Below are 14,075 nucleotides of genomic sequence, written 5' to 3'. Positions count from 1 at the left end.
TAAGGTTTAATAAAGCCACACAGCCTTTTGACAACAGAAACCTTAGGCTCAATAAAAGCCTGTTAAGTTTCAAAGTAACCTTTGAACTTTTGTTGGGGATAGTGACAAAAGAAGCACACACAAACACCTTTTGACAAACAAAATGATTTTAATAAAATAAAACCATCACTACTACACCCCAAGATATCCAGTAAGATAACAAATCACGACAAAACAAAGTAACAAATCAAATTTGCATGTATCCAGACAGCCATAGACTATTTTAACTAATTTAAACAAAAACTCCCAAAGATCAAATTGAATCAATTACAATAGTGGGACTAATAATAACTGAGTTACAATTATCTTTAAAATTCCTAAACTAAATATCTTGCCAGTAGGTGGCCGAACAATTGTCTTTGTGTTGAAGTTTCTTAAGCTTTAGCTGAAGCTCCTTATGTCTCCTTGCAAGTCCAATAATAAAGTCCATGTAGGTCATTTCTACCACACCACACAGTCACTTTGAATACCGTAACACACAAAGAAAAAAAAAATAGACATGTTTCACCAGCCAGCCAAGAAAAAAGACCCTTGTTGCCAATTCATGTCACCTTAAGTACTGTTCCCCTCTCCTAATGGGTTGCCAAACCCCCCATACGACATACAATAAAAATTATTATAAACAGCCCAAAAAACTGCAACAGCAAAAATAAAACAATTTTTTAACGAGAGACCACTGATATTTACTCAACATAGGAATTTGATTATAACATATGTGACAAAGGCTTTTTGCTGTTCCAAATTTCTTTGCAACATGTAGTATGTAGAATTTCAGCAAGTAGGAACATCTTGAATTAATTTGTGTTTCTGCAAACCTAACTTGTCTTTTGAATCTTCCAATTTGCTTATAGCTACAGCAGAATGATTAAAATGTGCGACAATATTTCTATTTACTGTGATTTTACTTTTCACATCTTGTTGAGAAAATATGGATTCATTTAGTGTCAGCTGCAGTGTATGTGTAAAGCATGATAATGCCTCTAAGTTGCAATTCCTAATTCCAGCTACCATATTTGCTCCAGATTATCTTAGTACTAAGAGTATCTTATGACTTTTGTCAACTTATACTATTCAAGAGTAATGTTTATCTATTAACTGATTTGTGTAGTGGTGTGGGAACCTTCAAAGGGAACAATTCGCAAAACAGCTCTTTTTTGCAAATTACGTGTAACAATAAAACCTGATACAATTTTTCTAAACAAAAAGGAATGCAATTACATGATAATACAAAACTTATAACAATAAAATTATTATAGTAGCAAAGCACTACACTCATCACTCCAATAATTGTTCATCAAATAAATAAAACTGTCTTTTGGCATGAAAACTTTTTAAAGATGTTATAAAACTCTTTAAAAGATGATAAAGATGTTGAAAATGTTGAGATGTTTGCACTTTGATGATGATCAAGTACCCACTTTAGTGATAATAAAAAACTGTGGCTGTACGCCATATATTTTTGTACATATGTATTATAGATTTAATTAGTTTTAATAATTTTCTCTCTTTCTTAACCCTTCTTTCTAACTTCCTTTGTTCATTGTTCTGGCTTCTGGGAACAGGGGCTTCCCACTCCCCACCCACCAGGGAGCCGTGTGGGACAAAGACTTCGAGTTGAGGACGAGTCAAATCTGGGTCACAAAGGGTCACTTTTTTTCTCTGGCCGGACACAAAGAAGCACGGACAAAAACAGCGAGCTCGTGAGACGGAATTCCACAAGAGCCGAATGGAGAGCCGTGAGGTGAGGATCCGGACTGTAGAATCAGAGACACCGAAAAGAATCGTAGGCATAAAAAACCTTTCACACTCTATTTCTAGCAAACAAATTAATGAGCACAAACGTTTTCGGCCGTCGAAAAGAAATTATAGTAGAAGATATTTAAAACATTGACGAACCCAGAGACACGCAGAATAAAGCATCAGCCGGCATCGAAGTTCAGCGAGAACAAGAGTACCCCACTATCCTATCAATTCTTCTCACTTCCCATCTCTATACTTTTCTATCCTTAGGTTTAAGTTAGTTAAGGATCGCGCGGGTTTCATTAGTATTGTCGGGCAAGTAGTTGCCAAGAAGGTAAGCTACTTGGGTTATTGTTACTATCGGACAGTAAGAGAAACTGGACCGAGGGAATCCAAAAGAACTCATCTGTATATATTGTTTATCGCGAAATTAAATTCGTTTTAATTGAATTCACGTGTCTGTGTATTCCTATCGCACTTCACACTTCACAAAACAAGCACTTTCCACATTGCATTGATGTCTTTTCCAGGTTAAAATAGTAAGTTAATTTTGAGATTGTTTGACCAATGAAGCATATTTAAAGTTGTAAGTGTTAAAATTCAAACATAAATACAAATTGAAGATGTTAAATATAATGAATTTTATGAATTTTATACAGAATAAAAGAAAGGTAAAATAATCAAGTAAATTATGAAAACTTAGGAGTAGAATATAAAAATGACTTTTATGAATAAAAATAAAACAAATATACTTCTTAATATATACTGGATGAATTATAATTCTTCCCTTCACGAAAAACCTTCATAATCCAGTGATAGGTGTTTCTACAACACCTAACGTTTTCAACCCCGTCTGGGTCTTCTTCAGGCACAGCTCATAAGAAATTTCAAATACCAGTGAATGGAACAAAAACCCGAAGTGATTTCTATTCCATATTTGGAATCATGGAATTGGAAGATAAGATGGAACATTATGCTCGTGTTGGGATGTTGTTTACACATGCGTACTATTACATTTGCCAATCTTTGAATATAAATTGAATTAAATCAATGTGAAGTTATTTGTGGGTGTGCATTTCCCTCATAACAATATTTCCAGGCGTGCGAGATGTTAATTGCATCCTTGTAGTTGATGCATGTGTTCTGCAATCCCGCCTTATATATCTCTAGTCTCTCCAATGTTCCAAGTTGGTTCGTATGGTGTGACATTCTGATTATACGAGCATTTTGGAGGTCGGTTGTGAATCCCGATTGTGTGGCATAAGTTGCCAGTGTGGTAGATTGTTTATTGTTGGCAATGTTGTACCTGTGCTCCCAGAGGCACTAATATGAGGTTCCCCTTTGGGATGACAGATTTAATAGAAGTTTGGTCTATGTGGGTTCGACCATACACTCTCTCTATCAGCGCCTCCAGGAGCACAGGTATGACATTGCCAACAATAAACAATCTACCACACTGGCAACTTATGCCACACAACCGGGAATCACAGCCGACCTCCAAAATGCTCGTATAATCAGAATGTTACACCATACGAACCAACTTGGAACATTGGAGACTCTAGAGATATATAAGGCGGGATTGCAGAACACATGCATCAACTACAAGGATGCAATTAACATCTCGCATGCCTGGAAATATTGTTATGAGGGAAATGCACACCCACAAATAACTTCACATTGATTTAATTCAATTTATATTCAAAGATTGGCAAATGTAATAGTACGCATGTGTAAACAACATCCCAACACGAGCATAATGTTCCATCTTATCTTCCAATTCCATGATTCCAAATATGGAATAGAATTCACTTCGGGTTTTTGTTCCATTCACTGGTATTTGAAATTTCTTATGAGCTGTGCCTGAAGAAGACCCGGATGGGGTTGAAAACGTTAGGTGTTGTAGAAACACCTATCACTGGATTATGAAGGTTTTTCGTGGAGGGAAGAATTAAAAATAAAACAAAATATAATAAAATACAAATTTAAATTTTTGTCACAAGGTATGATGTTACCCATTTAGAAGTTTAAATAGTGATATCCATATATTTGGGATTTCTATAGATTTGTTACAGAGTTCTAATGTAGATATGTATAATGCTTTCCAAATGAAGATAGATTTGCACTCAACACATAGTTTGAATGTTGAGTGCAAATCTATCTTCATTTAGGAAGCATTATACATATCTATATTATTATCATGTAACAAACCTACTTTAAAAATCCCAAATATATGGATATCACTATTTAAATTTCTAAATGGGTACCTTGTGACAAAAATTTAAATTTACATTTTATTTTATTTTAATTCATTAAAGTTTTATATCTTACTCTTAAATTTTCATAATTTACTTTATTACTTTATCTTTTTTTTATCCCATATAAAATTCATTATATTTAACAACTTCAATTTGTATTTACATTCAAATTTTAACACTTACAATTTTAAATATGCTCCATTGGTCAAATAATCTGAAGAAGACATCAATGCCATATGAAAAAATTGTTTTTTATTATCACTAAGATAGTTATTTTATTATCATCAAAATGCTAATTTCAACATTGTTAGAGTTTTAACACCAAAAGACAGTTTTATTTATTTGATGATTCGGTAATAAAAATTTTAGTTTTTTCACCATTTTACTTTATCATAAAGTAAATATATAAAACCTTGGCAGACAGTATTTAATTTTTTTAAAATTTAAAAACATTGCAAACATCTTATGTTATGTATTTGATTGTGAAATTGGCTAATTTACCAGAAGACACTGTTTCCATTCACATGATGTTGCGAGACCGTAGCCTAAAAGAAAAGGTTGTCTCCATATATAAGAATTCTGTTTTGGACTGTCACTGGTGTAAAAGATGTTTTGCGTTTATTATTAACTATTGTTATTTTAATATAACTTTTTGTGAACTTTTTCTAAATTTCTCCATCACTTAAGCAACTGTGTTACTTTTACATAGCATTCTTAACAAGTTCATGGCATCAGTAGATAAATGTTTAGGCAGCTGCTGGGCGTTACGAGTCACCCATGACTCGTAGTTTATTTTAATACAGGGCGGCACGAGTCACCAGTGCTGCCTCATACTATTAAATTAATATATTTTATTGCACCTAATAAAATAATATCGATATATCAAGCATGATGTTTGAAGAATTGTTATCAAAACATATGCGTCGCCCCACGGATAAAGAAGCAATTATGTCTGTAGCCCTAACTAGACATGTCCATACGAGTCACATGTGCCTCGTAATGCCATGAACGTGTTAAATACAGGGTGGACCAAAAAGAATATACGTATTTCAAACTGATATATTTAATAAACTGTAAGACATACAACTATGGAACTTGGGACACATATTTATGAAACTCTCTAGTTTAGATTACAGGTGTTCAATATGTCCTCCACCAGCAACACGAACAATATCACACCGATACTCAAATTCCTGCCATACTCGACTAAGCATGTCCGGTGTCACTGCATATGTAGCAAAACTGGTTGTTTCCGAGGCTGAACAAGGACAACCTCATTTTTCAACAAGACAGGGCACCCCCTCACTGGAATCGTCAAGTTCGTCAGTTTCTGAATGAAACTCTTCCGAACCGTTGGATTAAACGTCAAGGAGCTGACGATTTAGCACTTTTCAGCTGGCCTCCACGGTCACCGGATTTGACGCCGTGTGATTTCTTCCTATGGGGTTTCATCAAGGACACCGTCTATGTTCCTCCACTACCACAGAACCTCGATGAGTTGAAGAACCGGATCCGTACTGCCATTACATCAGTGACACCGGACATGCTTAGTCGAGTATGACAGGAATTTGAGTATCGGTGTGATATTGTTCGTGTCGCTGGTGGAGGACATACTGAACACCTGTAATCTAAACTAGAGAGTTTCATAAATATGTGTCCCAAGTTCCATAGTTGTATGTCTTACAGTTTATTAAATATATCAGTTTGAAAAACGTATATTCTTTTTGGTCCACCCTGTATAAGCATTACTTGCTCCAAAGTGTTAGATTCCAATATTAAAGTTTTTAAACACTAGTAGTTTTATTTTATTTATTTATTTACAAGTAAGTGGAAAAGCCTGAAGACAATTAATTTCTGTCCCAGATAATAAACCCCCCAAAAAAATAACACAAGTTAAAAGACATTAAAAACAATAAAACATAACAGATGAATAAATTATAACAATAAGAAATAAAAACTAAATTACATATTATATAAAATAGGTTTAGATTTGTTTTTATAAGAAGTAAAATTGCAATTTTAGTTTGATTATAAATCCTAACAAATTACTTTTAATATTTTTAATGTAAAAATTGTTAACATACCATTAAGTGAATTCAATGCTTTTTCAGCATCTTCTCTGCTTTTGTAATGTACGAAAGCAAAATCTCTCAACTTCTTCACTTTTTCAACTTTTAAAGAATTGTTACAGGAGAATACATCTCTAATTTTGTCTTCGGTTGAAGAGAGCATCAAGTTTCTTACGTATAAAACAGTAACCTAAACAGAATTTTAAAATTTTAAAGAGAATAGAAAACATTTTATTTTTCAAATTATCAACTACAGTTTTGTATTGTTAAAAAATTATTGATAAGAAATTTATTTAGTAAGAGAATATTTATTTAGTGATAAATATAAGTTTGAATGTTATCAGTACTCTTTCAGTTTATATATTATATCTTAAAAATTATAAAAGTTAAAAAAAGAATTCATATTATTATTCTATATTTACTTAATATTTATTCTTCAGAATTTAAACTTTAATTACTTTGATGATTAAATATCAAATTTTCTAAATGAATATAATGTAAATGATTTGATGAAGATTGTAGTGCTCCGCCACTATTTGTTCGTTTTTTTTTTTTTTGTTGTATATTTGTATATATTGTATATCATTAGACTTAACTTCGCGTCACTGTATCGGGTTATTATCGCGTTATTACTGTATCTAGTTATTATCGCGTTATTGTGTATCGGGTATTATTTTATCGCGTTTTCTTTGTAACGGGTTCTCTTTTCTTTGTTTAGTCATTCTTTGACGACACGTGTCCCCTTTTGTTCCACCTTTGGGGGACACGTGCAAAAGGGGGCCTTGGATTGGTTGCCGAAGGATCACGTGGGAGACGGCAACAGCGAACGATATATATAGAAGGTCCTGAGGTAGAAGGGCACCTTTTTTCCGGATCTTTGGAGGCCGAACGCTGTCAGTTGTGGAAGACCTGTGTCGAGCACGTGAGTGAGGATCAGGGAGCCCCGGAGAACAAAGAAGAGGTGTTTCATCAATCGAACTCCATCGGAGCCGTAGGAAAGATTAATGAACTAAAGTGAATCAGTACAGGCGTAGGACAGTCCAAGGTACAATCCTGAACAATTATATTTTTCTCCACGCGGGAATTTTGTCGGTACACTTGAGGCTGGAAGGGAATTTGTATGTAAGTTTTCTTTGTTCACCAGTTGGTGTTAGTTATTAATAAACACGTCTTCTGTAAGCCGACTTCTCTCTCCTTTTTTTTTTGTAGACCGGTAGACTTCGGTCTAACCTCAGGGTCCTAACAAGATTAATCAAAGCAATTAAAATGCATAAAATTTAATTAAATTAAATACTATAAATCGAAACTAAGCTAATACAAAATTGTATGATTAATAATTCTGTATTAATATGTTTGATTTATAAGAATTTATTTTAAGTATTTTTAAAATTCAAACAAACTTTATAAGAAAAATTACTATAAAAAAATATAATAAATTACTGAAATGTCAGTTCATGATTTCAATATTAATGATGTACTTCAGAACAAAACAGAAATTTCAGTCAATAATCAAAACATTTCTTTCAAATATGATTTTAATGAATAATTAACAAGTATTTATATAAAAATATAAAGTATCTTTTGAAAAAACCTATCTCTAGTTCACTATTAAGCATAACATTTTAAAGTAACAAATCAAAGTAAAAAATTAATTACCGAAAAAGTTTTGGTCTTTAAAGTGATAATGAAAACAAAAACAAATCACTTAGAATTTGGAATGTGTAATTTAGATAGTCCTTTTGTTAGATAAAAGTTGAAGAGCACTGTCTATCGTGTTAATAAGGTTTTGATGAGTAAACACAAAATAAATACAAAATATTAAAGTACTTTGCAAGTACTTTTCACATGTATAGAATGTCTTCTTCAGACCAAACAAAAACAAATTTTAGAATGTTGATATAAATTTTAACATTAATTTAAAACATATGTGTTAAATTTAAATGGTGCTATTAAACTAACATAAACTGAAAATTATTTTAAACTTACATAAATTGAAAATTATTGGCATATGTGATTTAATTTTTTAAGTTATTAAATAGTGAAACCCATATTTTTGGGAGCTCTAGAAGTGTAATCTAATGTGACACTGAAGTGTATCAGGTTAGATTACAATTGTATCCAAGTGTATAGATATATTAATACCAAAGGTCAAACAAAAATTCTTTGATTTTCTTGTTCTCAAGAAAATCAAGGAATAAACCTAGAAACTGTTGCCATCTTGGAAATATACTTGTCCCAGCAATATCAAGCACCTAAGCTGATCAACAAAGAGTGTAATGCAGTGAGACAATTCCTTTTAAAAGAGAACTTAAGAGTGATCATTTTGGACAAAGTTAAACAGTTTGTGTTCTACAAAAATTATGATTTTCTACTTAGAGCAAACCAATTTTTTTCACATTCTAGGTTTGTATTATTGACTTCAAACCCAACACCAGGTGTTCTGCATAAAACAAGTAAGGTTTTAGCCTAGGGTTGCCTGCTCATAACTTAGTCTCGCCTGGAGATTGTAGTGCTTGATCACTAAATGTATATATATTTTTTTGATTTTGTTTGTTTGTATCAATTATTTAATTTATTGTGTATTGTAGTTAGAGAAACGGAAATAAATTCCGTTCCGTTTATGTCGTCGCGTACCAACCCTTGACGGGTGAAGTTTGTAAACGGTCATTGGTGGATTGACGGGGCACATGATACAAAAGTTCCCGGATGGTGGGAACTTATAAAACGTGCATGTGGTGACATACAGAGTACTTTTTCTTTCTTGGAGATTGGCCTGGATCGAGCGAGAAGTTTACTAACGGATTAGAGGGAAAGAATTGGAGCGGTGGAGCTAGGAAGAACAATCCGGATCCATCGGCGTGAGGAAACGGTATGTGCCTTTTGCGACAATAGTATTTCGTGGAGGAAGGAACATTCATTCAGTCATCATATTTATTTCGCTAGAAAGGACTTTTTCCCAACACGTGAATGCCCCATTTCCCAATCGACTGAGTATAATGTGTAATTCGAACGTGCGTAATTATCGTCTGTAAATTAATTTGTATCTTGTTAGGTTAAGTCTGTGTCCCTTTTTTTTTTCTTCTTCCTCTCTTATTTTATTTAATTAATAAATTTTGTTATTGTGTAAAGTCCTTGTTTTTCTTACCGATCTTTATGTCAAGATTGTTTCGTTCATCCCAGACATTACAAGATGATGATTTAAGAAACCAAAAAAAAATCCCGGGGACATTTCCATATAAGTCTCAGGAGGTGAAGGGTCTAAAATAGGGTGAATACTAGCTGGCAGTATATTTCTAAATATTTTCAAAAATTACACTTTATTGCGATTTCCGACCCCCCGACTTAATTAAACATATATATAATAAAATCTATTAATTAAAAAAATTAAAAAACTATTGGATGTCTTTTTTGACATCAGAAAGTAGCTTTAAATAACTTTACCGAAGTAAAATACATGCACTAGAACTTTAGAATGATGAATGAAATTTGATTTAAAAAATCCCATAAAAAAACAATTAAGCATTAATCGTGCATCATTAAAGGTTGATTAAAATCGCGATAAAATTTTTTCACACAGGTAAAAATTTTTGGAAAAATTTGGAGACAAAAAACATCCAAAAATCAAAATATATATATATATATATATATATATATATGCTTTTTTTTTTTAAATTAAAAAAGTATATATATATATATATATATATACTTTTTTTTTTCTTGAGGGTCAACAGAACTGTTTGTTATGTAACACTATTTAGCCTGCTCGAGACTGACTAGATCGTGGGACGATAGGAGTAACTATATTCTATAACTTACCATTAATCATCAACCAACACGAACACTGATTATCAAACTGTCCCCTATGTAGGCTATATCATGTCACTCTCAATAGACATCTCTTGACAGAACAGTCATAAGAGAGAGTACAACTACATAGCGTGCAGCAGCATTGCGCCTGTGGCCGTCAGCCATATTGTTTTCTTGTTTATTTTTTTGTTTTAGTTCATAAGTTGTAAATACATATATATGTTTTCTATCTTCTGCTATGTATAGCAGCACCATCTCTGGCAATTCTTATATGTTATGTTGTAGCGCGCCTGCGCACTACAAGTCAGTTCTGTACCGCTTCTTGTTCAATAAAGACGTGCTTGTTACTTGTTCATAAGAATCCGTTTCCATCCTTCTTAATCTAATTCCGACGACCATACATACCAATTCTGGCGACGAGGTGGATTAAAGATAGTCTATTTCTTCAATTCTATTCAAGTTTCAGCAAGAATACTAACGTTTATTTTTTTTTCCTCGACGAAGTCAACACGTGGCTTCAAGCTAGACTTTGAACCTTTGACCCGTAAGTTACCGAATTGCTTATTATCATTATTTTCTTTCCTTTATTCGGAAATGGCAACGATTAACGTTAATCCGTATAACGTAAATAGTGATTGGGATGAATATGTGGAACAATTGGAAGAATTCTTTATAGCGTCTAATATCACTGACGATAGAAAAATGGTGGCTACTCTTCTTAGTCAGATGGGACCGGTGGCTTATAAATTGTTAAGAAACCTTTGTCAACCTGATAAACCCTCTTCGAAGACATTTTCTGACTTAAAAAGTATAATGAGATTACATAAAAATAAATCAGTTAGTATAATTTCCGAGAGAGCGAACTTTACTCGCCGGGTACAGAAAGAAGGAGAATCGATTAATGATTTCATAGTTGGGTTAAAATCTTTAAGCGAAAAGTGTGATTTTGGAGACTCCCTTGCAACACGTTTAAGAGATCAATTTGTGTCAGGCTTGTACGACCCTAGAATTCGTTCAAATCTTTTTGCTAAAAATGAATCGGAATTAGACCTTCAGAAAGCGATCAATTATGCTATTGCTATGGAACAAGCTCTGATTGATGCAGGTCGTTTCAATAAATTGCCACTCGAAAACGATTGTTTTAAAATTCGTTCCACAAAGTTCCCTAACAGAAAGAAGGAGTTTAGTGAGAATAGTTCTAGAGATAAAACTAAGTTCGAAACAAAGAAAACTGGTAGTTACATTTGTAGATCTTGTGGAAGCAAAGATCACTCCCGTGAGAATTGTAGATTTAGAACATTTACCTGTAATAAATGTGGCATACCTGGTCATATTGCAAGGGTTTGTGGAAAAACTAAGCATCCTCATGTGAGCGTACACCAACTATCTCGTACCAACAAAGATTCGAATGGTTATTCAGAGATAGATAATTCAACTTATTTTAATCTTTTCAATATTCAAGATGTCTCCACACCAGTTCCACCTATTATTCTCACTCTATCCATTAACAAGAAGAACATTAGTTTTGAAGTTGATACTGGCTCCCCACTTTCCATCATTTCTGAATCCACTTTCAACAGAGACTTATCATCCTTTTCTTTACATGAGTCTAAACATTTTCTTTGCACATATGGAAATTTCAAGTTGAATGTATTGGGATTTATCACAGTACCAGTTCTTTACAATCGTTCTCGCCATAAACTTCGCCTTTATGTGGTTCGTCATGGTAATGCTAATCTCATTGGAAGAGATTGGATTCGAGAGTTAAAGCTTTCATGTAAAATCAACAGTATTACTCCTGGGATTTCTCATACAAACTCTAATCTGCTTACTCTACTAGACAAATACTCTACTGTATTTTCTGATGGTATTGGATGTTCTAAATCAATATCCCTTCATTTAACCTTAAAACCAGATGCACATCCTATTTTTCTGAAACCAAGGACAGTTCCTTTTTCCCTCAGGGATAAAGTTGAAGCAGAGTTATCTAGGTTAGAAAAGGCTGGAGTAATTTCTAAGATATCCAACAGTGCTTGGGCTACACCTATAATTCCAGTAGTTAAAAATGATGGTAGTGTTAAGATAGCTGGACTTTTTAATCTAACCCTGAATAAGATGTTACAAATAGATGTCCATCCAATACCTCGTTTGGAAGAGATTTCCATGAAATTACTTGGAGGTGAGAAGTTCTCTACCTTTGACTTAAGTGATGCCTATAACCAATTCCAATTGGATGATGATAGTAAAAATTTAGTGGTTATCAATACTCATCTTGGATTGTATAAGTGCAATCGTCTCTTATATGGTATTGCATCTGCCCCTGCTTTATTTCAAAGAGCTATGGAGAAATTATTCTCCACAATTCCGAAAACGCAACCATATTTTGATGACTTGGTTACTTCTGGTACAAATCAGTCAGACCATTTCAGTAATATTGAAAGAATCCTATCCATTTGTGAAGTAGAAGGAATCAAACTAAATAAACAAAAGTGCAAATTCTTACAAGATTCTGTAAAATTCTTAGGATTTGAGATTTCAAAACAAGGAATTGCTCCTTTACCCTCAAAACTGGATCCTATATTAAAAGCTCATAAGCCTCGTAATGTCCATTCTCTACGTTCGTTCCTAGGCATGTTGAACTATTATTCTAAATTTGTACCTAAACTGTCTACTTATCTACACCCTCTCTACAAACTCTTACGTAAAGGATGTTCTTGGACCTGGACAAAAGAACATGAATCTGCTTTTCAAAGTGCAAAAAACTCATTAAAACAAGCTACACTTCTTATACACTATGATCCTAACAAAGAATTATACTTGGCTACAGATGCTTCTCAATTTGGTGTCGGCGCTGTTCTTTTCCATATTATCGACAATGTAAAACGTCCTATTACGTTTGCTAATGCTTTACTTTCACCTGCTCAACGTCGATATTCTCAGACAGAGAAAGAGGCATTATCCATTATTTTTGGTATCAAGAAATTTCGTCAATATCTTCTTGGTCGCCATTTCATCTTAGAAACAGATCATAAGCCCTTACTTGCAATTTTCGGTGATAAAAGAGGACAGAATGAGATTGTAGCTGCTAGACTACAAAGATGGAGCATCATACTGAATGACTATAATTATACAATCAAGTACATCTCCTCTGCAACTAATATCATAGCTGACGGCCTTTCCAGAAATACTACTAATGATTTATTCATAGAAGATTTTAGTAACTCAGTTCCAAGTTCATTATTTAATTTGCAGTTTGACTCCCTTCCTTTTACCAATAGTGCCTTTATAGAAGCATGTCGTACAGATAAACTTTTCAATGTTTTGCGTAAGTGTATCAAGAATAATTGGCTTCAGATAAATACAACTGTTAAGCCATTTCTTAAATTCAAGGATTCCCTTTCTCTAGAAGGAAACTTAATATTTATGGGTGATAGAATATTTGTTCCTGAAAAATTTCGCAGAAATGTTCTCATTGAATTACATTCTGGACATCAAGGTATTGTTAAATCGAAAATGTTAGCAAGATCAATTGTTTGGTGGCCAGGCATTGATAGTGATCTAGAACGAACAGTGAAAGAATGTATTTTATGTCAGTCTTACCATCGAAATCCTCCCTCTACTAATACTTTAAGATGGCCAATTCCTGAAGAGCCTTGGAGTAGATTGCACATTGACTTTGCTGGTCCATTCCTTGGAAAAATGTTTCTAATAGGTATTGATGCAAAAACTAAATATCCTGAAATTCAAATAATGCAATCCACAGATTCTTCCGCTACTATTCTGGCACTTAGATCTTGGTTTAGTCGTCATGGCCTTCCACTACATGTTCATTCTGATAATGGCCCTCAATTCACATCTCGTGAATTCAGAACGTTTTTAGCTCAGAACGGAATTCGTCAGACATTCTCTCCGCCGTACCATCCTGCAACTAATGGAGCAGTTGAAGGATTTATCAAAACGTTTAAGTCTTCTTTAAAAAAATTAATTCGTGAAAAGGATTTAATGACATCCCTCCTTCAATTTCTTACTTCATATCGTTCTACTCCTCACTGTTCTACTGGTAAAACACCAAGTGAGATGCTATTCAACAGAAAACTTCGCTCAAGACTAGATTTGCTGCGTCCTTTAACCTTATCGAATAACAACGTAGTTCGTCCACAGCGTT

At 33.5% G+C, this 14,075-nt stretch overlaps 1 protein-coding gene across 1 annotated transcript in view; it reads right to left on the bottom strand.

The window, feature by feature from the left end:
• Nucleotides 1–14,075, bottom strand: part of LOC136975688 (probable RNA-binding protein 46) — a 64,241-nt gene that overhangs the window by 15,802 nt on the left and 34,364 nt on the right. Inside the window, exon 2 of the mRNA XM_067270789.1 lies at nt 6,119–6,293. Coding sequence (XP_067126890.1) covers nt 6,119–6,293 — 175 coding nt within the window. The remainder of the gene's footprint in view (nt 1–6,118; nt 6,294–14,075) is intronic.

The sequence above is a fragment of the Centruroides vittatus genome, unplaced genomic scaffold (assembly GCF_030686945.1).
Source record: "Centruroides vittatus isolate TY-2023 unplaced genomic scaffold, ASM3068694v2 contig_377, whole genome shotgun sequence".
Classification (NCBI taxonomy): Eukaryota; Metazoa; Arthropoda; class Arachnida; order Scorpiones; family Buthidae; genus Centruroides; species Centruroides vittatus.
This window is presented reverse-complemented; position numbering and strand designations above follow the sequence as displayed.